This window comes from Trifolium pratense, linkage group LG7 (genome assembly GCF_020283565.1).
Source record: "Trifolium pratense cultivar HEN17-A07 linkage group LG7, ARS_RC_1.1, whole genome shotgun sequence".
NCBI lineage: Eukaryota > Viridiplantae > Streptophyta > Magnoliopsida > Fabales > Fabaceae > Trifolium > Trifolium pratense.
Genome location: NC_060065.1, coordinates 18,511,948 through 18,536,733, shown reverse-complemented (window position 1 = coordinate 18,536,733; position 24,786 = coordinate 18,511,948). Strand labels below are relative to the sequence as shown.

General features: G+C 33.5%; 5 protein-coding genes and 1 pseudogene across 15 annotated transcripts; 3 read left to right on the top strand and 3 right to left on the bottom strand.

Moving 5' to 3' along the window:
- Nucleotides 1–1,075: 1,075 nt before the first annotated feature.
- LOC123898964 lies at nucleotides 1,076–2,962 on the bottom strand (annotated as a pseudogene).
- A 1,951-nt stretch (nucleotides 2,963–4,913) lies between these two features.
- LOC123899017 (protein PELPK1-like) lies at nucleotides 4,914–6,018 on the bottom strand. The gene is made up of 2 exons (XM_045950074.1): nucleotides 5,570–6,018; nucleotides 4,914–5,159 (listed from the first exon to the last, which is right to left on the bottom strand). The coding sequence occupies exons 1-2, from the start codon at nucleotides 5,939–5,941 to the stop codon at nucleotides 5,151–5,153; spliced, it is 381 nt and encodes a 126-aa protein (XP_045806030.1). The 5' UTR covers nucleotides 5,942–6,018; the 3' UTR covers nucleotides 4,914–5,150.
- A 3,241-nt stretch (nucleotides 6,019–9,259) lies between these two features.
- On the bottom strand, nucleotides 9,260–9,806 carry LOC123895996 (protein PELPK1-like). The gene is made up of 3 exons (XM_045946456.1): nucleotides 9,773–9,806; nucleotides 9,491–9,678; nucleotides 9,260–9,406 (listed from the first exon to the last, which is right to left on the bottom strand). Exons 1-3 carry the CDS (start codon nucleotides 9,804–9,806, stop codon nucleotides 9,260–9,262), a joined length of 369 nt encoding a protein of 122 aa, XP_045802412.1.
- Nucleotides 9,807–10,606: 800 nt separating this feature from the next.
- Nucleotides 10,607–14,418, top strand: LOC123897535. 10 transcript variants are annotated; one of them, XR_006805049.1, is made up of 4 exons: nucleotides 10,607–11,948; nucleotides 12,075–12,240; nucleotides 12,815–13,359; nucleotides 14,063–14,418. XR_006805049.1 is itself a non-coding variant. In XM_045948225.1 (4 exons), exons 2-4 carry the CDS (start codon nucleotides 11,909–11,911, stop codon nucleotides 12,945–12,947), a joined length of 339 nt encoding a protein of 112 aa, XP_045804181.1. In that variant the 5' UTR covers nucleotides 10,632–10,840; nucleotides 11,907–11,908; the 3' UTR covers nucleotides 12,948–13,323. The 10 variants fall into 10 exon arrangements, 3 of the variants coding, with proteins under 3 accessions (XP_045804179.1, XP_045804181.1, XP_045804180.1); XR_006805048.1 differs by lacking the exon at nucleotides 14,063–14,418 and adding an exon at nucleotides 13,838–14,046; XR_006805053.1 differs by having other exon boundaries at nucleotides 10,629–11,948; nucleotides 12,815–12,999.
- Nucleotides 14,419–16,028: 1,610 nt separating this feature from the next.
- On the top strand, nucleotides 16,029–22,070 carry LOC123897534. Of its 2 annotated transcripts, none has more exons than XM_045948222.1 (5): nucleotides 16,029–16,117; nucleotides 19,842–20,167; nucleotides 20,258–20,390; nucleotides 20,487–20,891; nucleotides 21,016–22,070. In XM_045948222.1, the coding sequence occupies exons 2-4, from the start codon at nucleotides 19,842–19,844 to the stop codon at nucleotides 20,595–20,597; spliced, it is 570 nt and encodes a 189-aa protein (XP_045804178.1). In that variant the 5' UTR covers nucleotides 16,029–16,117; the 3' UTR covers nucleotides 20,598–20,891; nucleotides 21,016–22,070. The 2 variants fall into 2 exon arrangements, with proteins under 2 accessions (XP_045804178.1, XP_045804176.1); XM_045948220.1 differs by having other exon boundaries at nucleotides 21,016–22,067.
- Nucleotides 16,836–19,161, top strand: LOC123895995. Its single transcript, XM_045946455.1, has 4 exons — nucleotides 16,836–17,469; nucleotides 17,575–18,186; nucleotides 18,304–18,611; nucleotides 18,727–19,161. The coding sequence occupies exons 1-4, from the start codon at nucleotides 16,836–16,838 to the stop codon at nucleotides 19,159–19,161; spliced, it is 1,989 nt and encodes a 662-aa protein (XP_045802411.1).
- Nucleotides 22,071–24,786: the final 2,716 nt, after the last annotated feature.

Below are 24,786 nucleotides of genomic sequence, written 5' to 3'. Positions count from 1 at the left end.
TGTGTCAAAAAAAAAAAGAAGATATTCTACAAATTGTATCGTGCATTTAATTTGCCTCAATTCAATTGGCAATTAAACTTGTTGCAAATACAAGGGTTCATGTCAAAATCAACGTTTATTAACCCTATATCCCAAAATATATAGTTCACTAAAAGATTTATCAGAAGAAAATGAAAAAATCAAATTATTATTTGTACTCATTAGCACTGTAGCAGGCTTTCTAAACCTACCAAAACCTATTGGAAAAGAGCAGGAAAAAATAATTAACCGCTATTCAGCACAATCTTCAAAAGCCGAGGAGCTGAGAACCTGGGGAATCAAACCAATCTCAAAGAATTCATGATCTCAAACAAATGTACCATTAGCAACACAACCAAGCAGATAAGAAATTTAAACACATTGTTGGTTCAATTCCTTCTAGTGAACTTGTCTTTGAATTTCAACAAACTTATTTGAAAAATTCCAGATAGATAAGCAGTTGTATTGGCCTAAAAAAATATTGGTTTTTTCATAATGAATATTGAGGAAGTATTTACATAATTTAGTGAACTTGTCTTTGAATTCCAACAAACTTATTTGAAAAATTCCAGATAGATAAGCAGTTGCATTGGCCTAAAAAATATTCGTTTTTCATACTGAATATTGTGGAAGTATTCCTAATTTGCTTGAAAAATTGTCAAAACTTGAAGTTATTAGTGCTAGTGGAAACAAAGATGTAATTTGACAGTTTAGGGGCTGGCTGATACAAGAATATGAGATGATTTGGCAGTTTCTTTTTGTAAACTTAATTAAAAAGCTTCAACCATTGTCAATCTATACAACTATGCTATCTGGTGAAATTGCAAAAGAGTTAAGTAACTATTCTTAACTTGTTGAATTCATTAGAATACTTATGATTAGTGATAACAATGTATCTGGTTCCATTCATTAGAATATTAAACAGGAAATAGGCTTGTTATATAAATACACTATTGCAGTATTCTACTTGCTGCCAAGTGCTCAAATTTCAACAGAACAAGTGCTATAAAACATATTTTGATATCCAAATTAAACAATTAAGAATCAAACACATGACCACACAAAAATTAAAATATATAAATATCCTAAAAGTAGAAGACAAGAAACAAATTAGGAACCATATTATGTCAAATACAAGAAAATAAATAATATCTGAAACATGCTATCTAGCAGAAAGGTTTCTCTTGGAATGTGCGTTCTTGTTATAGTTCATCCATGCTTTGAAGACTGATCACTCTTGATTCCAAACTTCTGCATCACATAATCTTCTACCTTTTGTTTCCTCCACCATGTATTTTGAGCAAAACCGAACATACATAACTTCTATTGTTGTGTGAACTTGGTTATTGTTTCAACTGAAAAAGTAACACCATTAAGAATATGAACTTGTATTAATTAACTTTCCCACTAATTCAGATTACAAGTCATATATGTAATTGTACTCAAACAAGTTTATACTTATGTCAGGAAGAAAATATGAAGTCAATCCTTAATGTCAACATCATTGAAAGTTTAGAGGCAGTATGTTGCACACAAATGGAAAACCAAAACAGGTACCAATAAAAAGGAAACCAAAAACATCAGTGTAACTGTGTAAGACTATTCCGAACTTCACATTTTATCGAACACATATAAGTAAGAAAAATCTAATGAGTTAGACAATATAATCTACATTCTAACAAACATCTAAATGGGGGCTGAAGGAAACAGAAACAAAGAAAAAGGCAAAATCTAAAACAGAAAATTTGTGTTTAATGCACATTTACCTGACTAAGGTAATGTGTAGTCAACTTTTGCTGATGGTGCATTTTGAAGCAAAAAGTTCACTATTTCCTTTGGTATGAAGCTTAACTCATAATACTGTATTACTTTCAGTGACTTCAAGCTATACAATGAAGGGAATTCAACCTTCAATATATCAGGAACAAAGGAGAGTACCTAATCAATTAAGGAAAACTCATAAATCAGAAAATATAGAAGAAAAGTTGATGTAATAAAAAATTCTAAAGTTTTTCTCAAACACAAACATTCCCTAATGTACCTTCAAAGTAATCAGAGAAACTATCAATGATTCTGTATTAGGAAGCTGAATTAGCCAATTGAGTAGAACCAAAGGAGTTTTGTCAGTTGTTGATTGGCAATATGTATTGATACTTACATGTTTGACAGAAGAGAGATTTCTGAAGCTCCCATAAAGTTTCTGACGAAGAATACCTGAATAATCAAAGGTACAAAGACTTGGGGCATATAACTGAAAAATTTGCATGTTAATCCAATCTTTTATTGTTAAATTGGCAAGTGTGGCACTCGATATGCAGAGACATTGGTCACCACTACATATACAATCGTTAATGTTCAAACTATTCAATCTGTTTAATGTCGAAAATGGATCAACACGGCCATCATCATTAACACAAAACATAAAGCCTGTAAGAGACAAGTTGGCCAATGCTGGCAAATTCAGAGAATTAGGAAATAATATTCTCTCACAACAACTGTAATGATAAAGGTTAAGAGACGTTAAAGTGTGACATGAAAAGAAGGAAGGGGGAAATTGTTGGTTACGACACATCGTATCAATTTGTAATCGCTGGACATTGTGTGAAAAAAGCATATTTGAAAATCCTTTTGAGTAGCTGAGGCTTAATGATACCACTACGGTGAAAATCAAAGGTGTACAGTGACGTTGAAGTATCACGTAGAGACAAAATATGAGACACAAATTTGGTGAATGCCTTGCGAGTTGTAAACTGTGAAGAAGTTAATTTAAGTGTAGGAAGAGTCTTCCAAAGATTTTTCCATCTTTTTGAGAGTATACAGGATTGAACAGATTGTTTGGCATCGGAAAAGGAGAGTATGTGATGTAAAACATCATCAGGCAAATCACCGAGTCTGTCTTCATTCTTCTCTTTGTTATGTCTATGCCTTCCTGTCTTCATTAGCATTATCTTCAAAAAAAACAAGTAGAAGCAGAAAAAGTGAAATAGAGTGAGAAGTTTGTATGCAATGAGAAACTGAAACAATTGGGAAATCACGTCTTTATATATATAAAAGTTTGTTACTTCTCCAGGTAACCCTAAAATTTCATAAAAAAACACCTAAAATTCCATAACAAAATAAATAGAAAGATTTGATTTGATTTAAATTTAAATTTAAATCTGACACTTTTTTTTATAAAAAAACACCTAAAATTCCATTAAAACAAAACATATTCAATTGATATAAAATGAAAATAATAATTTTTATCCTCTATCAAACATTAATACATGTAGAAATTGTGGAAGAAACTTTATTCACGCATCCCTTCCATTGCTTCTTTTGAACAATTTAGAAAGGGACCAATTGTTGTTAGCATATAAAAAGGACAAATTGTGTTCACTATATCTTTTGTTTACTAGAAGCTGCTTTCTTGAATTAGCATCGGACACAACCAAGTTACGTGTGGCAAAGTTTTTGAAGTGTCTAGAATGCATAAATGGTGCATCGGAACCGATATTATCTCTGTTTCGGGTGTGGTTATGGTGCATAAGCTTTTTCTTTATGCACCATGCATAAATAATGAAAATTACTCAACATACCCCCCATTTACTCCACGCACCCACATATGCTACCCCATTACTCGTGCACCCCCATTTACTCTGCGCGCCCCCATATGCTACCCCATTACTTGCGTGCCCCCCCCATTTGCTTTGCGCACCCCCCAATTTTTTTTCTTTTTCTCCCTAGATTTCTTACGAGCCCCCTAGTTTTTTTTTCCTCTCCCAGATTTCTAGCGTGCCCCCAATTTTTTTTCCTCCTCCAGATTTCTAGCGCATACCCCAAATTTCTAACGCGCCCCCCATTTCCAATTAAATAATAACTTTTGTTCCTTTGAAGTACATATTATAAAAATCTATTTTCAATTAATTGTGTTGGATGATTATATAGTCATATTTTAATTTAAAATTACATACTAAAACATGTACTGTAATTATGGTTTAATTTATTACAATTAACATAAATCATTAGACGAAACCATCGGTTTTTTGTTTTATTATAAAACCATTAGACAATTATTTTGGTTTCACATAGAAACTATAAAAACCATTAAACCATACTTATGGTTTCAGTAATAATCAATATTTAAAATCATTAAACCATTTAGTGTAAATCCATTTTACAATACAAATGGTTTCAGTGTATAACTATCTGAAACCATTTAACTAGCATAATGGTTTCCAGGATTTTTAAAACCATAAAAACACAATATTGGTTTCAGTAAACATATAAAACCATTTTACAATACAAATGGTTTCACTGTTTAACTCTCTGAAACCATTTAACCAGCATAATGATTTCCAGAATAATATTGCATAAATAGTATTTATATATATATATATATATATATATATATATATATATATATATATATATATATATATATATATATGTTTCTCTCACCTTAGTATTTATATAAAACCATTTAACAATATTAATGGTTTCAGTGCATAATATCTTGAAACCATTTAACATACCAAATAGGATGAGATTCCGAAAATACCAAATAGGATTAATATTAGTTTGTCTAGCTTTATCGTTCGATTATTCGAGGGATGAGCGAGGGATGAGCGGATGTAAACCCGTCGGTCCCCTTTTTAATCCAATTTTATTTATTAATTTTATTTGTGGAAGACAAACAACCGGTAAGCAAAGCGCACGACCAACGTTCGGTCATTCGAGGGTTTAGCGGATGTAAACCCGCCGGTCCCATTTTAAATCCAAATTATTTAATTACAATTTGTTTTGTAGGTTTTTATCATTTTTTTTTTATTTTTTGGTTTAAATTAAACAAATTAAATAAATTAGATAATAAATAAATAAATAAAAAAACAAATAACATCACAAGGGTGCATAAAGTAAGCAGGAGAGGTGCATGTAGCATGAAAGAATACAGGCCCAACCCACAAGAAGGCCCAGCGCAGCAACAAACAAAAAAAACAGGGGGATGATCTGAGCTGTTTGATTAATCAGACGACTCATGCTTGATCAGGAGGGTGGAAGCACTAAGGCTGCTTGATCAAGAATCAAAGGCTAAAATGGAATGGCGCGTGGAAGTAACGATGCGCGCACGCGTAGGGGATTAACGCTCTGCCTTATGCACCCTGCATAAGAAAAACACTTATGCATGATAACTTTTGCCTTAAGTAGTGGTATGATTGAGATAAAAATTATACTGAAATATTTTGCTTGAAGTCTAAAATATTAAATGCACTTAACAAAATTTATCACTCCCTTCGTTTTTTTTAAGTGTCTTTTTAGATCACGGCACACATGTCAATGCACAACTTTAATCACTAATATTTTTAATTTAGTCACAAGGTGGTAGCCTGGACATTAGAGCCATTGTCCTGGGACTCAGATGCACAAAGTGTTCGAGTTTATGGCTTTCCACCGGCTCTACCCCAACGGGATTGAACCTAAGCACTCCAACAACTTTGCATAGGCCAGGGCCTTCAAACACAACCCTTGTTGCCAACCTTAATTTATATAGAAAAACCAAATCTCAACATACCTCAGGAGCTCTGTAGGCAGGTAGATCAGGTTTGGGTAATTTAGGGAACTTAGGCAATTCAGGGACTTTAGGAAGCTCAAGTTTTGGGAATTCGGGAACATTAAACTTAGGTAGCTCGGGCTTTGGAAATTCAGGCACTTTAGGCAACTCTGGTTTTGGTAATTCAGTTACCTTAGGAATTTTTGGCTTAAGTAATTCAGGAATCGTAGGAAGCTCAGGCTTTGATAGAGGTGGCAAATCAAATTTTGGAAGCTGAGGTATGTTTGACTCTAGAAGATTGCATGCCCCGGCATCCATTGTGTTACTGCTTGATAACAATATAGCTAGAATCACAAATGGAAAAATGGTTGTTGAAAAACCCATGTATGCCATGGTTGAATCAAGCTGATGAGAAAAACTTGAGGAAGATATATTACAGTAGTTGGAGGTAGCTCTTTGCAAAGCTAATGATTTTGAAATGTTTTGTAGTGTATTCTGCATGTGTTATGTGTTGCTTTTATAGATGAAATTGTGTACATATAAGTATTAGTTCAACTTATACCAGTAACCCATGTATGCCATGTGTTAGTTCAACTTCTTACCTATACAGTATACCATATAGAAAAATTTAATTAGAAATTTATTGTTAGTTAACTAACCTATATCTGCATTGAAACTCATAGCCAAGGATTACTAGAGATATATGTCCTTAAAATATAATTCCTTTAGCTAGCAAATTTTCTACTGCTTGAGAATCAATGTAATTTTATATTTTGATACTAGTAGGCAGATAACAAAGTTGGGGAATATAATTATTTCTTTTTTTTTTACTTTTTAATTAATCAATATATAATTTTTTTAATTATTACGGATACATTCCAAGTGATAAAAAAAGTTTGAGTTTATCTAATTAATTAGGGGATGTGTTTAAGTCTTAATACATTCCAATTAGTGGATGCTTGGGTAATTTTTTTAGAAACTAGATAAAGGTAAATCAAATGAGAAATTTATAAATCATTAAATTAAATTTCTATAAACTAAATTATGTCCTAAAATTGTTTACATCTAAATTATATCAAATTATATTTAGTGAATAGTTATTTTATTTGAATATTGAAAAATGGCCCTCAACATTGCTTCTACAATCTTTGAAAAATAAATTTGTATCAAAGTAATCATTTAGTAAAAAATGACACTTAAATTTGATGAAAATACATATGTATGTGACAACATATTCAATTGATATATTATCAAAAAAAAAAAAATATTCAATTGATATAAAATGAAAATAATAATTTTTATCCTCTATCAAACATTAATACATGTAGAAATTGTGGAAGAAACTTTATTCACGCATCCCTTCCATTGCTTCTTTTGAACAATTTAGAAAGGGACCAATTGTTGTTAGCATATAAAAAGGACAAATTGTGTTCACTATATCTTTTGTTTACTAGAAGCTGCTTTCTTGAATTAGCATCGGACACAACCAAGTTACGTGTGGCAAAGTTTTTGAAGTGCCTGGAATGCATAAATGGTGCATCGGAACCGATATTATCTCTGTTTCGGATAGGGGTAGAGCAAAATGGGTTAGACCCTTTTAACTAGCTAATAGCAATAAAAATGGAGCGGGTTAGCCCGTCGAGTCTGACTTTATTTGGATTGATGGAATATAATAGAATTGATTGGAGTGGAATAGAGTGGAGTGGAATGGGATGGAGCGGAATGAAATAAATCTTTCATTCCATTATTTGGTTATTTTAAAAAGGGAATGAACAAATTGAAGGTAAGTGGTGATATGGGACGGAATCCATTCCATTCTATTATTATTTTTTAAATCCAAACAATGGAACATTATTTTATTTCAACCTTTTCCATTACATTCTATTTTATTCCATCAATTCAAACATTAGTAATAAAAATAAGTTTTTTCACCTCTTTAGGTATAATTCATAAACTTCTTTTTAGGTTTTCTCTTATATTTGATTCATAAAGTAGAGAAAAAAACCCTTTTAATTAAATTACTCTAATTTATGACTTTAATAAGCTCATATTTTTATTTTTGTTGTCTTCTTTGCATATTCTAGATATTTTACGATGAATTATAAATTTTCAAATCATAATTTATATAAACTCAATAAATACATATTTTGACCACATAAAATATCCTTTAATTTAATTATTGTTACATAATCTTTGTCAATTATTTAATTAATAATTTTTCAACCCGCTACCTCAAGGTAGCCCACCCCACACCATTTTTGGCGGGTTAGTGGCGGAGCGAGTTGGCCCTTTTTGCCATCCCTAATTTAGGTGGAGTCAAGATCATCTCCATGACGACATTGGGATTACCGCTTTTGCATAGACGAGACTATTGACATGGACCATCTTCGTGTTGGAAGGTGGCATCTTATTTGGCGAACTAAAATTCGAGTAAGGATGGAGATGTTCATTATTATAGTTTTGAAGTAAATAAATAATATAAATACACGTCTTTTTAGAATTAGTGACATAATTTGAGTATTTATACACTAAAATTATAGTACGTGTGGTGTCCATTTATTTTAAAAAACGAAGAACATCTGTACTCCTAAAATTCCGCCAAAAGTGAAGAACTTTTTTTTGAAGAAGCTAAATTAGTCCACCCAAATTGACCCCAGAGAGAATTCGAATCGAACTTGAGACCTTAAGGAGGAGCACACTCCCAGATCCCAAGCCAATACCATCATACCAACCCAAGTGGGTTTCCAAAAGTGAAGAACTTATTTTGGCTTATTTGTAAAAATTGCTTGTCTTGCCTAGTCCGTCTTAGCAATCGAGGAGTTAATTATCCAAATAAATGTGCTCTTGTGATGATGGCATTGAAGATAGTTTGCAGGTTTTTTCTTATGCTGAAATAGCATGCAATGTTAGCAAAATGTTTGATTGTGGACTGTTATGCAGCAAAATCTGAACTCTAACAATACCATAACAGAAAACATGTTCACAATTTTGCAGAATTTAAACTTGGATCAAGTGGCCATATTTGCAGTCATGATTTGGAGTATGTGAAAACAAAGAAACAACAAAATTTGGAATAATGAAACCAGCCCTAAATCTCTAGAGTGTGACTGCGGACCGCGGGATTGCTACACATGTAAACACTTTCATTTATAAGTGTTTTAATTAGTTTCTAATCTAATTATATGCCACTATTTAATTTTATAGTTTGAAGTACAATATAGATTTGTCTTCTCGCGCAAATTAACATGGTTTCTTGTAATGAATAAGAAAGTTTGTTGACAGTTTGGTTTCATAAAGCCTTTGTAAGATTACTTGTGTAGGAAGTTATCAAGTTTGTTAGTTTTTAAACTTTCTGATTTTCAGTTATGTTAGTTAGGGACGTTATATGGAAAGTTAGTTGGTGTATGATTTAGTTGGAATGTGACTTTTGTGTACTATTAAATTAGTATAAACATGTGATATTGATCACTCAATAATAAGCCTATCATTTCGAAACTCTTGATCAATATTCATAACAAATATTTTCCAATTCTCTCTAAAGTGGCTCAAACTAAAAGTAATATGTAATCTAAATAAGGTTCAAACATAAAATACTGAATTGAAAATTTGTATAAATCATATTACACCCATCATACAACATGAGCTAGGAACTATATATAGGAGAAAATTATAAATGACTTGAGACAATGCAATGAAAGGTTTAGTTCCAACTTATGGAGTGGTGGTTGGAGCAACTTTAGGAATTGCAGGAAATTGAGGTAATTCAGGGACATCAAATTTAGGTAGTTCAGGCTTTGGTAATTTAGGTACCTTAGGCAGCTCTGGCTTAGGCAATTCAGGTACTTTAGGCAGTTCTGGCTTAGGCAACTCAGGGATTTTATGTGGCTCGGGTTTTGGCAATTCATGGACTTTAGGTACCTCAGGTTTTGGCAATTCAGGGACATTAAATTTAGGTAGTTCGGGTTTTGGCAATTCAGGTACCTTAGGTATTTCTGGCTTAGGCAACTCAGGGACTTTAGGTAGCTCGGGTTTTTGCAATTCAGGGAATTTAGGTACCTCAGGTTTTGGTAATTTAGGGACATTAAACTTTGGTAATTCAGACTTTGGCAATTCAGGTACTTTCGGAATTTCTTCCTTAGACAACTAAGAGACTTTAGGTAGATCAAGGGTAGTGGAGATATATCCAGCATTGTCTACAACTTCTCTGTCACTCAATTTTGTCACCTTCATCATCTTCAATTTGTATCAACCCATCCATTATATCAATTGTTTCCACCTTATTTTTATTCTTTCTCTTACCTAATTCCTTCCAAAAAATGTGTTCAAGCTTTCTTCTACACTATAATTTAAAGTACACATGTTAGCTATAAAGTCCAATGTTATAGGTTAAGTAAATAGGTATTTTAAGTGTCGTTTTAGATCATGGCACACATGTCAATGCATAACTTTAATCACTAATATTTTTAATTATATATTATAAAACATTATGAAAATTTTATATTTTGAAAATACTCATCGAGACAAATTGAACAATATCTTATATGCTAACATTTGTTTTTATATATCAATTAAAATATGTTCAAAATAGGTTATATAAATATTGCGCACGATTCTCAAATGACACCTAAAGAGTTACTCTCTCAATCCAACATCTCTCTTTATCACACACTTGGACTTTGTTTGGATGAGAAGGGAACACTACAAGAAAAATGGGTTTTAGCTTCAAATTTTTTAGCGTCAGCCACGACACGGACGCTACTAGCGTCTCTTTTGAGTCTGATTGACAGACGCTACTGTATTTTTATTATTTTAATTTAATATTTAAAGTTAGCGTCTGCTTTTGGAGACACCATGGAGACGCTATGAAAAAATAAATAAATAATTCATTTTATAATTTTTTTATTATTTCATTGAGTCTGCTGAGGCGGACTCTAATGATAAATTAAATAAAATAAAAAACTATTTGTTAAGCGCCAAAATTTTTCACTAATTTTCAGTTCCCACTTTTATTTCATTCCCACACAGCAATAATATGAATTAATTATATTTTCTTTACCAATTACCCAAATATATGAAGTGACAAAAAAAAAATCAAAGACACAAAAATGGAACTTGAGATCTATTCCTAATCCCTCCGCCGTCGAAGAAGCATTTGGCACAACTCTCCTTCAAACTCTCGTTGCCGTCGAAGAACAACTCTCTTTCAATCTCTTGTCGCGCATCTCTCCTCTTCGTTGCCGTTGAAGAACCTCAAAATTACTCGGCCGTTTACCATCGTTTTCACGATTCCAAGTAAGTAACTTCATCTCTTCACAAATTTCTGCACTTCATGTTCTTTATAGTTTGTTCCTTCAATTTTAAGGTCATGTCAAAAATCAATTTTAGGTCATGGTTGGATTCACTTTTGGGAGAGCCAAAAGGGATTCTTTAATATCTAAAATTGATTTTTGACATGTTTTAGAGGTTTCTAACAGTGATTAGAATTGATTCCTAGGGTTAGTAAACTCTAATCCTAGGGTTTCAGTGATTTTTTTTAGTGAAACCATTCATTTCTCCTTCTGATTCCGATTCAAACATCCTCCATCTTACCCATTTATCGATTAGTAAACTCTATTGCTAGTGTTTCAGTGATTTGGTTTTTTATGTTGGTGTATTAGTAGTTTATCTTGTTTAAGCTAATGAGATGATTGTGTTGTTGTCATTCTAGAACTATTTTGCAGATTTGTTGTTTGTTAACTTGTAAATTTCAATAATGACCCTGTTGGGATTGACTTAGATACTTGATTTCTTATCTCACTAATGATTGTGTGGGCTTTTGTTGGTATAAAATATAAATATATGATTAACATTTTATTACTTGAGTTAAATGTTGAGTGTGGAATTAACAACTTATTACTTAATTTAATTGTTGAACTGTTAATATTTTAATTTTTTATGGTTTCAATTTAATTCATTCGTAACTGGCAATTTGATCTACAAGAAAATAGAGATTTAATATAAGTTTTGAATATTGAAAATTTGAGTAAATTTGAGAAATGAGTGAAATTTTGTAGCTTTAGAAGTGGGCTTGGTTTGGTTGTTGCTGTCCTTTTTGTATTTGAGCTTCACAATGCGAAATGAATCATTTGCCTACTTCTGCTTGTAGGCCTCACAGTGCTAACTGTTTGATTAATGAATCAAATGAAGTTGATCATTAGGCTTATCTAAGCATTTATGGTACCTTTGGATTTTCTGCATAATTATGCAGAAAACTATGTCATGTTTGATTTGTTTCTTAAATTCTTAAAACTAACTGTTTCATATTATTATAATTCTTACATGTTTGACTATCTATTTTTCCCCCTCTTGTGCCAAGGAGAGATGATGATAGGAAGATCATTATACGACTTTATAGTAAAGGGTAAGTTACATATATGAAACAATCTTAATTAACCCCTCATTTGACTGATTAGATAATTGTCACTACATGATGCATTGTTATTTCAAGATTGATCCGTAACTCTATGATTTTATCAATATTTTGCAGGCTCATTCCTCCCATTGAAGTTGCGAAGGCCATTAATTATGCAATACGAAATCAGTGACGAGTTCTTGAAATTCTTCGATCAAAATAAGACCACCGAGCTTCGTCAAGAGGCAGAGCGGTCTACACCTCAGGCCGCAAGGATCATATTGAAGTGGCACTTGAACTTGTAAGTATTAAATTCACATGTAAACAACTTCATTATAATTAAATAATTTCATGTACCTCTGATTAAAAAATTATGTAGGATGTGAAAAGTATATGTCCTGCCAATTTTAATTGTAGAATCTCCTTGGTTCTTTAGGTAGAAAGTAGAAAGTAGTATAATGATATTCCAAAACAAATATAGATTCATTTTGGGACAAGGAAGAATTAAAATCTATCCAAATACTTGAATATGCAGCAACAACAATAGTGTTGAGGTTTATTATAATGTGTATTCATAGTGCAATTATAATTTCCTTTTCTAGCATTAGTTCAAAGCTTACGCAGCTTCAGTTATAGGAGAATGCACCCACACAACCACCACTGTTAAGAGCAACGTTGAGACATTTACTCAAGGTTTATAGCTTACATAGCAGTTTTACTTGTTTGTTTCTTTGTAACTGTTTTAACTCCACGATTATATATGGACTGCCAAATTTTGTTGGTTCATGCATTTACATTCAATGAAATCTCCTTTATCTCTTGCATATGTTCCACCAGTTTGACACTGCTGTCACCACTTTATTGTTGGACTTTAGGTATTCTGGACATGGGACAAGATTACATGACTTGACATGGTGTGGTGTAAGAAAATACTCAACATTACTTGATTATATCATACTTTTTGGTGAGAAAAAGATAGTACGAAAGAATCAAGAACAATATAAGTGAGGCTAATGTGCTATTAGCATGATTGGACATGTGGAATCAAAGCAAGATTAAGGTATATTCTAAAATTACATATACAATAATTGAAATATAACTTTCATAAATTTTTATCCCTTTACAGGACTTTGGATCTCACAAGATACATATTGTTTACTTCTCTAGTATTGAATATTCTTAATTTAAGTATATTCTTTTTATTTTGAAATATTTTGATTGACTAAAATAAAAGTAAAGAACTCTAGCAACATGTCAGAACTAAAATGTATGTCATTGTTGTTTTGCACTTACAGAGTGTATTCTAAGTTGTTCAAACTTTGTCATCCACTTCCATATGTGGCATTATACACACAAAGCTCATTGTGGGAGAGTTTTTTGCATACTCATTGCTATGTTTTTCATGCAGCAAGCTATCGAAGTAAGATAATGATAATGTTTAACTATCTTAAATGTGTTGATATGTTAGACTATCTTAAACTTTCTTTGATAATGTGTTGATAGCTTGCCATAGTTGCTGATAATGCATGTGTTGATAGCTTGTCTCAATATTCATCATTTTGGTTTTGTTAGTTATCTGTTTTAAGCACATATATATTTTCCTGTAATGAATAGAGTCGTTCATGGGTTCATGAGCTATTGAAGCCATCTGGGGTATGCTTAGACACTTGTTTGCTTCTAAACTATTATGGTAGACTAGATGCCTCTATGTGGACAATCTTAAAGAAATATCATTCACTTCTTGTTATCAGCTGATTTATTTGACTGCATATAATTAGGAAAGTGATCAAATATACAAGGAGCTAGGATTTGGGGACATAATTACACTCATATAGTTTATGTGGTTTTTTCTCTAGCTCTTCTCTTGTGTATTAGTTTCTGTTTTTATGGTTTTTTAGGTGAAGGCTTATGGCTTTTTTCCTTTTAGGGGGGGCCTTAGTGTATCCATTTGTTTGGTGTTGCTGCTATTGGTGCTAATTTAATTTTTGCTTTGACACTTTATTGGTGTTTGTACTAGCCGGGTGTTTTTAAGTTCTTTCTTCTAGTGTTTTGTAGTCCTTTAATGTTTCTTTGGTTGGGCTTTGGTCTTGTTATGGTAACGTGTTAGTACCTTGTATTCTTAGGTCAAGACTTCTCATCTCTAGGTAGAAAATTCTTGTGGTCAAGACTTGAAGATCTTGTTCACAAATGTTTCTTGTTTCTCAGTTATTTCATTATAGTTACTATCTTTGAGATGTCATGCATGGGATGATATCTCGTAATCTTAACAAATGTCTATCTAGTTGCATGATGGGAATGCGGCACTGGATGCAATTGGGTTGTTAATGCCATTGTGTTCTTGACTTTCTTTTATGCCTTTGACTCTTTATCTTTGGTTTTGATGACCTTAATGAGTACATTGGTAGAGATTTTATGATTGTTATCTTTGGTTTTGATATTTTAATGAATATATTGGTAGAGATTTTATGGTTGTGAGAAATTATGGTCGAAAACTATGAAAGATAATAATTTTTTGATGTATTTTTAGAAATACAGGATAGGTTCCTTTCTAGGATGAGTTTTTTAAATTAAAAAATAAAAAACAAAAGCGTCTGCTTTAGCGGACGCTATATAATTCAGAAACTAAAATATAGCATCTATTTAGAGCAGACGCTACATTTAGCGTCTGTCAAGCGGACTCTAAGGGTGACGTTTTATAACACCAATATATATGTGTAGCGTCACCCAAAAATCGAAGCTACTAGCGTCTGCCTCATATACATGTCACTAGCTTCGGTTTAGCATCTAACGGGACGGACGCCAAATAGCGTCTGCTGGACGCAACTGTCTAGCTTCGGGCATTTAAGTGTCTGTCACGATGTAGACGCTAAGCTGACGCTAAGTACCTTGTAGCGTCCGCTTTTTGCCATTTAGCGTCTCTTTTCGGCCGACGCTCCAAAGCAGTTTTCTTGTAGTGGAAAGGGAAAGTAAAAGGAAACACTACAAGAAAACATAATATTACTGACCAAACTTATTGAGGGCTAAAAGCCCTCAGTAACGCATTTGTGGGATATTGAAGGCTTATGGCCGTCAGTAAGCAGTCTTGAAGAACGGAAATAATTAAAAAATTAACTATTAAGCATTAGTGACGGTCCTGGGCCGTCAGTATTGCACTGCCTATTTCAGACGGTCCCAGGCCGTCAGTATCGCACTAGCCGTTAAGAATTTATGACGGTCCTGGGCCGTCAGTAACGCATGTGATTTATGACGGTCCCAGGCCGTCAGTAAGCACATTTCCGTTGGACAATTATGACGGCTTATGGCCGTCAGTAATTGCTTGATTTTGAATTTTAAATTGTAACGGTCAATTATGACTACTCCTATATATTACTACTCCTTCACTTCATTTTTTCATTTCCATTCTCTCTCTAAATTTTATCTAACTTCTCTCTTAAATTTTCTCTAATTTCATACTTTCAACTTAATCTCCATACAAAAAGTGGTAAGTGTTTGTGTTTTACTTTTACGAATTTAAAATTTTTGTTTTGTTATTTAAATGTATATGTTCTAATATTTGTGTTTTACCATTTTTAATAGCAAGTCTTATTCTCGTGAGGAGCGGAGTTCGTGGGCTAGGTGCGCGCCAAGTAAGAATCTACTCGGCACCCAAGTAAGTAACGTAATTTTAATTTATATAGTGATAGTTTTTTTTTATCGTATACTTAGTAATAGTTATTAATTAATACTTTGTAATTTATTACTAATATTTTCTTATCACTATGTATAAAAGTTATTGTTTTTGTAAAAAAAATTAAAAAAATATATTTAATTTTGTTTATTTCGAAAACAGAATTATTTTTTTTAAATAAGTATTTTTTTTTTCAAAAAAACAGTATATTTATATTATTTTTTAAAAAAACGAAATTTTTTTAAAAAAAATTTATAAAAGAAATTTTTTAACAGTTTGTGTATTTTTAAAAAAGTGATGTAATTTTCATATCTCCATTTAAAAAGTGGTAAGTGTTTGTGTTTTACTTTTAAAGTTAAAATTTTTACTTTGTTATTTAAATGTATATGTTCTAATAATTTGTTATTTACAATTTTTATTAGCAAATTCTCGTGGTCATCGGAGGTCGTGGGTTAGGAGCGGAGTTTGTGGTTAGGAGCGCGCGCCAAGTAAGACTCTACCCGGCACCCAAGTAAGTAATATATGTAATTTTAATTTATAATATTTAGTGATAGTTTTATTTTTACCGTACACTTAGAAATAGTTACTAGCATTTTATTATTACTATGTATTTAAAAAAAGAAAAATAATTATATTTTAAAAAATTATAATATATATGTTAAAAAGTCGGTAGTTTTGTCAACTAAAAAACTTAGTATTTTTTAGATTTAATAAACCATAAACTTTAAAAATAAAATGTTAAAAGTTTATATGTTATTGTTGAGTAGACATATATATATGTCCAAAATACTTTTGAAAAATAAAGTAATAAATTTAATACATATATCGATCTAATTATATATTAATTAAACTACACAGATATGGATTTTAGCAATCGTAATTGGATGTACGATAGACATAATCCTGGAAAGAGGGGCCGGGTTAAAGAGGAATTTAAAATAGGGGTCGAAATGTTTATCAATACAGTAAAATATAATGACATTGTGATACGTGAAGGGGGAATTAGATGTACGTGTGTACTTTGTCGATGTACAAGAATACAGAGCGAAGATGAAATTAGGTCTCATTTATATAAAAAGGGATTCCAACCTAATTATTGGGTTTGGTCAAGTCATGGCGAAGGATGTTCCACGACTGTTCCCGTGAATCAAAATCGTGCTTCAAGCAGTGTTTTTCAGCCCGTTGTTGTTCCCCAATATTATCATCAGCATTATGATCCGTTTAATGAGATGGACAATATGATAACTAATGCCCTTGGGTTTAATACGCCGATTTATGTGCCAAATGATGTCGACGACCCTGCTGATGATGAATATGACGCTGATGTTAACGTCGAGAGACCAAATGAGGAAGCCCAGCGATTTTTTGATCTTTTGAAAGAGACAAATACACCGTTGTGTGAAGGCTCTCGAGACTCAAAGTTAACGGTGTGTATTAGACTTTTGGGTATCAAGTCTGAATGTCTTGTTTCAGAATACACCATGGACTTGATAACAAAACTGATGTTGGATATAACAATAGACCGTCCTCTTGATTTGCCAAAAAATTATTACGAAGCAAGACAATTGGTTGCAAAGTTAGGACTCGGAGCGAAGAGAATTGACTGTTGTGTTAACGGGTGTATGTTGTACTATAGCAACGAATTTGGTGTAGATGACGGTGCATTACTTGAATGTAAATTTTGTCAAGAACCAAGATATCGTGTAACAAGAAATTCACGGTCAGTCAGAAGGAAGCCAATCCCAAGAAAGGCGATGTTCTATTTACCCATAATACCAAGGTTGCAAAGGTTGTATGCATCGATGCAAACAGCCAGTAAAATGACATGGCATCGTGAAAACTATGAAAGGAGAAAAATGTCAGGTGAGTTGCGACATCCTTCTGATGGAATGGCTTGGAAGCATTTTGATCAAGTTTATCCTGAATTTGCTTCGGAGCCACGGAATGTCCGACTTGGGTTATGCTCAGATGGATTTACACCATATACTCAAGTATCAGCCACTCCATATTCATGTTGGCCTGTTCTGGTTACCCCGTACAATCTTCCTCCTGATATGTGCATGTCAAAACCTTACATGTTTTTAGCCGCTGTAATACCAGGCCCATCTAGTCCAACTGTTGGTATTGATATCTATTTACAACCTTTGATTGATGATTTGAAGAGATTGTGGAACGGTGTTGCGACGTATGATATCAACCAAAAACGAAATTTCAATATGAGAGGAGCTTTGATGTGGACCATTAATGATTTTCCTGCATATGGGATGTTGTCTGGATGGGGGACACATGGTAAACTAGGATGTCCTATTTGCATGATGGACACCAAAGCGTTTTGGTTACACAACGGTGGGAAGGCTACTTGGTTTGACTGTCATCGTCGGTTCTTGCCTACTGATCATCCGTTTAGAAGAAATAAAAATGCTTTTGTTCATGGTGAGACCGAGACTCGTGATCCACCAGATTATTTGACATCCCGACAAGTCTGGAACAAAGTGAAAGATATTCCAAAGGTTGAGGTTGTAGGTGGTGTTGCATCTAAACCGCGTGGTTATGGACAAACACACAACTGGACAAAAAGAAGTATCTTTTGGGATCTGCCGTATTGGAAAGACAACCTTTTACGTCACAACCTTGATGTTATGCATATTGAGAAAAATGTGTTTGAAAATATTTTTAACACTGTCATGAATGTCAAAGGAAAAACGAAAGATAATGACAACGCGAGGAGAGACATAGGGTTGTATTGCAAACGTAACGAACTGTTGTTGGTGGAGACATCTAACGGCAAACTTCTTAAACCTCGTGCAAACTATACTTTATCTCCTGAAGAAGCAAAATCTGTTTGTCGATGGGTAAAAGAAGTGAAGATGTCGGACGGTTATTCGTCGAATTTGGCGAGATGCGCTGATGTTGACCATGGAAGGATGCGTGGGATGAAAAGTCATGATTGTCATGTTTTTTTCCAGACTTTACTTCCAATTGCATTTAGTTCTTTACCCCAACATGTATTGAATCCGCTTATTGAAATCAGTCAATTTTTCAAGAATTTGTGTTCGACAACGCTAAGAGAGGCTGATCTCATCAAGATGGAAAAATGACATTCCACTGATCTTGTGTAAGTTGGAGAGAATATTTCCTCCTGCCTTGTTTGATTCTATGGAGCATGTTGTGGTGCATCTTGCATACGAGGCTAGGCTTGGTGGGCCAGTTCAATATAGATGGATGTACCCGTTCGAAAGGTTCATGGGTTATGCAAAACGTGCCGTGAAAAACAAAGCTAGGGTCGAAGGCTCAATTTGTGCAACATACTTACACCGCGAAACAATTTACTTTTGTTCGCATTACTTCAAAGACACGTTGTCATCAAGTCATATTCGCAATGAAACTGAAACATCTCGGCCTGTGAGAATTCACCCATTAAACATGTCAATATTCAGCTTGCCTGGTCGTAATGGTGGTGGTGAGAAAGTGTTGTATCCTGGTGACAAAGTTCTCTATTCGGCGCATGTTCACTTGCTGATTAATTGCAACGAAGTCGAGCCATATTTACAGTGAGTATTTTTAATTAGTTAATAAATAATTATTTATTCCAATTAAGTTCGCTTATAACTAACGATATTTAATAACTTAGGATGTTTTTAACACAACATACTTCTGCTCAAATCAATTCGGAATTTCCAGCATGGTTCAAAGAATACATGTACCAAGGGGTCTGATTGAAAAAAATGAGATAGATGAACGAGGTTGGTGTGCCGCAATAACATCAAAACCAAGGGGTCTGATTGAAAAAAATGAGATAGATGAACGTGAAGATGAACCATATCAGGAAGATGAGATGTCCAATGTTGATGATGTCATTGCAGTTGAAACTTTTAATCAACTTTGTGTACAAGAAGAAGCCGAAGAAGTACCTTCTGATGGTGATGTTGATGAAGAGGACGTCGAAGCTAATGGTGATGATGAAGGCAGTGATGATGAAGATGTATCAGATTGGGATGACAATTAATTTTATAATATAGTTATCCGTGTTGTAATAATATTAATCGTTGTACTTGAATATTTGTTTTTGGTTGCATTTGTTTATCGTTTAATGATGATGAATTATAAAACAATATATGTCATGTATTTCTTAATTAATTATATATATATTTGTCATGTATTTCTTAATTATATATATATTTGTCATGTATTTCTTAATTATATAAATATATTTATCATATATTTTTTTATTATAGATGAATCCAGATGAAGAAAATTTTGATGATGACAATGTCGATGATGACATTGATGATATTCCACCAGCACCGGGTGTCGGACGCGGAGGACGCGGACGCGCTCCACGTAGACGTGCTTTACCCCGCCGCGTTGTTCGGAATCGATGGTTGGAGGGTATGCCCAAGTCTCGAACCGTAGACGGTGTGGAAGAGGAGTACGACTCCTACGACGACGACGATGACCACGAGGACGAGGAAATAGCCGATATTGCACTTTTAGCTCCTCAAAATGAATTGTTGATTGACCGGCATGGTAGACCCATCATCATGCCATATACCGCCACAGAGTAAGTTAATTATTATTAAGAATTTGTGTTTAATAAATTAATTGGATATATATGATAATTATTCTTAACTAATATATATATATTGTGCAGTTTGCAACCCCAAAATCCGGCGAATAAGGCAATCAATAATGCATTGAAATCCAAATTCCAGGCTCCATATCTCAACTGGACGGAGGTCAGGGCAGATGAGCGTGGATATCAACAATTTTGGAATGGCTTCAGGGTACGTTTTTATTTATAATTACTTTTTTATCCAATCAATTTTGTTACTAAACATATATTTACTAATTTATTAACAATTTTTCTTTATTTTTCGTAGTCGCAAGTAACTTGGCTGAATCACCACACAGCGGCTATTGAGCGTATATTCAACAAAAAAGCCACCAAGCGTCTGTCGACCTTACTTTTTGAAGCGCGGAAAAAGATTTAAAAGGATCCTTCAAAACCACCACTTTGGCTCGCTGGCAATTCATACCCTATGCTGTGCCGCAGATGGGAAGAGGAAGAGTATATTGCAAAGTGTATAAAGAACAAAGCCAACAGAAATACTGATGAAGCCAATCGTGCGTGCGTACACTCTGGAGGGTCTAAATCTGCCGGAACGCTTCGTCTTGAGTTCATCCAACAATTTGGTCGTCCACCCACCTTTATGGAGATGAATGACATGATGCACCGGTATGCAGATTCCGGTCAGTGGACGGGGGCAAGGGCGCAAGAAGTGTCGGTAAGTATTTAATTATATATATTATTTATTATTTATTTCGTATAACATTATTTTTTAAACATTATATAATTATATCTAAACATTATAATTAATTAATTATAATTTTTTTTTTAATTTATTGTAGAGGTTGACGCAAATTTGGGTTGAAGAATATAATGCAAGCCAACTACGACTACCACCTCATAGGCGAGATAATGAGGATGTTCGTCGAAACAAGATGTCGTTGGCTTTTGTTAAGAATGCTGGTGGTGCGACTCGAGGTCGCAAATTCGCTGCTGGGTGTACATCTTCTCTATATGCAAGTGACCCAACTGGTTTGAGAGATGTCACTTACACATCTTCATCTTCATCGAGTACAGGACGCTCTCGTCCAACTCAAAGAGAGGAAACCGATGATGAGTATGAAGCGCGAATGAGGGCCACGTATAGAGAAGAATTCCGCGATGAGTTCGAAGCATCATTTGATGACCGGGTGGACCTACGGGTCCAACATGTATTGCAGGAATTCTTTGCGCAGCAAAGGGCGCCGGCGGGGGGGGGGGGGGGGGGGGGGGTTGGATCATCATCTCAGGCTTCGGCACGACAAAATCAAAATGCCGGTGAACAAGAATATCGACCGGATTTGAGTAGCATGGTTAATTTGAATCAGCTGCCGGAGTACCGAGAGGGTGATCCAGTACTGAGTATGAGCATAGAGGATATGAGTCAGATGCTTAATGAACCAGTTCATTTACAATTTTTTGATCCTACTGGGCAAACAAGTGGAAGCAGTAGTGGCGGAAGCGGTAGAAATAATCAACAAACTGCTTTCACCGAATACCAGAGATCATTAAATCCACAACAAGACTTCATAATCCCACATCAAAACCCAAATCAACCCCAAGGCAACTTCTTCCCAAATCAAGCCCCAATTAACTTCGTTCATAGGCCTGTGGCACGACCTCCTTCGCGAACGTCACTCCCCAGAGTCATAATACACGAGGGAGGTAGAGGCCGAGGCCGAGGCCGAGGAAGGTCGCGTCAGCCAACAGACACTGGCAAGGGGAAGCGACCACTATATCAGCCGCCTGACCAACGTTGATGTGTAATTTTAATAATCTGTTGTTGATTATTATTTGTTTAATTGTTTTCTTTTTGTAATGACAGTATTATCATTATATTTAATTATGCTTATGTTAAGTATTTTTATTATGCTTTTTATTAAATTTTAATTTTAATATTTTTTAATTATTTATTATGCAGTATATTTTTTGTTTTAAAAAATTAATATTAATTTTTTTAAAAAAAAATTAATAATTTAATTATTTAAAAATCAAACTGATTTTTAAATAATTAAATTATTAATTTTTTTTTAAATCGTTCAACATTACTGACGGCCCCAGGCCGTCACAATGTGTGAAAAGAACATGTCATACTGACGGCTCCAGGCCGTCACAAATGCGTGGCCTTTTGAATTGACCGGTGTGTATTATTGACGGCTCCAGGCCGTCAGTAACGTTATTGACGGTCCTGGGCCGTCAGTAACCATTACTGGCGAGCTAATTACAGAGGGCCCAAGGCCGTCAGTAATGCATGCATTTTAGACGAAATTTGTGCATTACTGAGGGCCAAAGGCCCTCAGTAAATGCATGTTTTCTTGTAGTGAAATAATGTAAGAGGAAAGAATGTTAGAGGATTGAAAGTGAGTAGAAAATGAATGGAAAGTAAGATGATTTTTGAGTTGTTTGGTATAAAGGAAAATGAGAGAAAAGTGAGAGGAAATAAAGTTGTATATTTAATAAATGACATAAGTACCCCTACACAAAAAATAGAAGATTTTATTTTATAAATACACAATATAGTATTATATTATGCCTAAAAGTGACCATATTTTTTTTTTGACAATAATGACCATATTTATTTTAAAAAGAAAAAGAAAAAAGACAATATTTTTTTGGTTACAAGGAAAAAAGACAATATAAAATTAATAAAACTATCCATACTTTTTTTTTTTGAAGGATAAAACTATCCATACTAATGCGGTAATGCCACGTTATCATGTGAGAGAAATAACAAATTTTATAAAATAAAATAGTAAATATGTAACCATGATGAAAATGCTACAAGGCAAGGACCAGTTTCTCCTTTTACCAATTCGTTTGTCATTCCAACTTTCCGTCCTAATTCGCGCAAGATGCAATGATTGTAAGGATGCATTACAGTCACATGGACAGTTTTCTATTTCAATTTCAATTGCCCCACACAAATCATTGGACATAAATACCACACACAAACACACAAAAAACCACTTTAACATGAAATATAACCATTTTGTGTTACTTTTTAACTTTTCCATTCAGCCCCCTTAAATTTATTATTTTTCTATTTTTTTATGAAGCCCCTCATTGATCAACATTGTCGTTTCGACACATTTATAACCCTTGTAGATATGTTTAATATGTTTCTAAGAAGAGTAGAAACAAAGAAAAATAATTTTTTTAGGACACTTGTCCGACACGTGTTGTATGAGTGTCTTACAGGTGTCGAACATCAACCTTATGAGTGTCGGAGTAAATGAAATTTTTTTTTGGGACACCTATTTGAGCTGTCTGACATGTGTCAGACGAGTGTCATACGAGTGTCGGACACCGACACGTGTCCGACGTTGTGACACGCCTAATCATAGAGGTGTCCGTGCTTCATAGTTATTTTTACAATTTTATAATGGTACTCCCTCCGTCCCAAATTGAGTGACTCAGTTGACTGTTGCGCACTATTCATACATTTTGGCTTAACCATATTTTTCAACTAATAAATAAAAATAAACATTATCATATGAGATATTGGATTCATCTCGATGAATATTTTTAAAATATCAATTTTTATAATTTTTACTATTATATAATTAAACATATTAATTGTCAAAGTTATGCATTGATATGCGTAAAACAATCAATTGAATCACTCATCGTGAGACGGAGGAGTAACAAATTAGCATGGGGCATGTGCATTTATTATTTTTCATTATTTTTCTCTCTAGAGAATTGGGAGACCAATTTAGGGAGGTGACTACTTCTCTACCCTCACATAAATTGAGGGTAGTTGCCCTATGCTGATGTGGCACCAATGAAATTCATCCACGTGTATTTAAGTCAAACATAATTAATTTTTTACCATAAATTATTTTGACTACTTTTATTTTCAATTAATTATATTTTATGTTACTAGTTTTCTTTAATTATATTTTAGACAATGTGTAAATATAATTAGAATTAATTTGATCATTGAATGCTTGTTTCTAAATATTATAGGCTTAACTACACATTTAGTCCCTTACGTTTATTTTAGGTTTCAATTTGGTCTCTTACGTTTAAAAAGTATCAATTTGGTCCCTTACGTTTATTTTAGGTTTCAAGTTAGTCATTTCCGTTAGTTTTGTCACTAACACCGTTTAAATAGTACACGTGTCAGTGTGTCAAAGTGCCACGTGTCTGTCCACATAAACAAATTGGCTGCCACATGTGACAAAATTGACGGAAAAGACTAACTTGAAAACTAAAATAAACGTAAGGGACCAAATTGATACTTTTTAAATGTAAGGGACCAAATTGAAACCTAAAATAAACGTAGGGGACTAAATGTGTAGTTAAGCCAATATTATATATTGATTCTAAAATATCAATGTTATTAGTAAAAAAAATCAATGTTATAGGCTCGAAAAAATAAATATATATCAATGTTAGTTTAAATAAAAATAATAAGAGAACAAAAACAACAAAGAAAAAAAAACTAATATCTCTAATTTAAATACACAATTCCACTTGTACATTTATTAAATGAAATCAAATAATGCTTCAAAAAAAAAAAATCAAAACAAATAATTTATGCTATTCCGGTGTAAATACTCCCTCCGTTT

What these genes read in the sequence shown, in the direction of transcription:
- LOC123895996 (XM_045946456.1), bottom strand. Translation starts at nt 9,806, where the DNA reads ATGGATGGGTTGATACAAATTGAAGATGATGAAG. An exon ending in ACAAATTGAAGATGATGAAG is followed by an intron (nt 9,679 to 9,772) that starts GTGACAAAATTG and finishes TGTCTAAGGAAG; the next exon opens with AAATTCCGAAAGTACCTGAA. An exon ending in CCGAACTACCTAAATTTAAT is followed by an intron (nt 9,407 to 9,490) that starts GTCCCTGAATTG and finishes GAGTTGCCTAAG; the next exon opens with CCAGAACTGCCTAAAGTACC.
- LOC123897535 (XM_045948223.1), top strand. Translation starts at nt 11,762, where the DNA reads ATGGTACCTTTGGATTTTCTGCATAATTATGCAGAAAACTATGTCATG. An exon ending in ATACGACTTTATAGTAAAGG is followed by an intron (nt 11,949 to 12,074) that starts GTAAGTTACATA and finishes AATATTTTGCAG; the next exon opens with GCTCATTCCTCCCATTGAAG. An exon ending in TTGAAGTGGCACTTGAACTT is followed by an intron (nt 12,241 to 12,814) that starts GTAAGTATTAAA and finishes GTTGGACTTTAG; the next exon opens with GTATTCTGGACATGGGACAA.
- LOC123899017 (XM_045950074.1), bottom strand. Translation starts at nt 5,941, where the DNA reads ATGGCATACATGGGTTTTTCAACAACCATTTTTCCATTTGTGATTCTA.
- LOC123895995 (XM_045946455.1), top strand. Translation starts at nt 16,836, where the DNA reads ATGGACAATATGATAACTAATGCCCTTGGGTTTAATACGCCGATTTAT. An exon ending in ACACAACTGGACAAAAAGAA is followed by an intron (nt 18,187 to 18,303) that starts GTATCTTTTGGG and finishes TGAATGTCAAAG; the next exon opens with GAAAAACGAAAGATAATGAC. An exon ending in TTAGTTCTTTACCCCAACAT is followed by an intron (nt 18,612 to 18,726) that starts GTATTGAATCCG and finishes ATCTTGTGTAAG; the next exon opens with TTGGAGAGAATATTTCCTCC.
- LOC123897534 (XM_045948220.1), top strand. Translation starts at nt 20,646, where the DNA reads ATGCTGTGCCGCAGATGGGAAGAGGAAGAGTATATTGCAAAGTGTATA. An exon ending in CAAGGGCGCAAGAAGTGTCG is followed by an intron (nt 20,892 to 21,015) that starts GTAAGTATTTAA and finishes AATTTATTGTAG; the next exon opens with AGGTTGACGCAAATTTGGGT.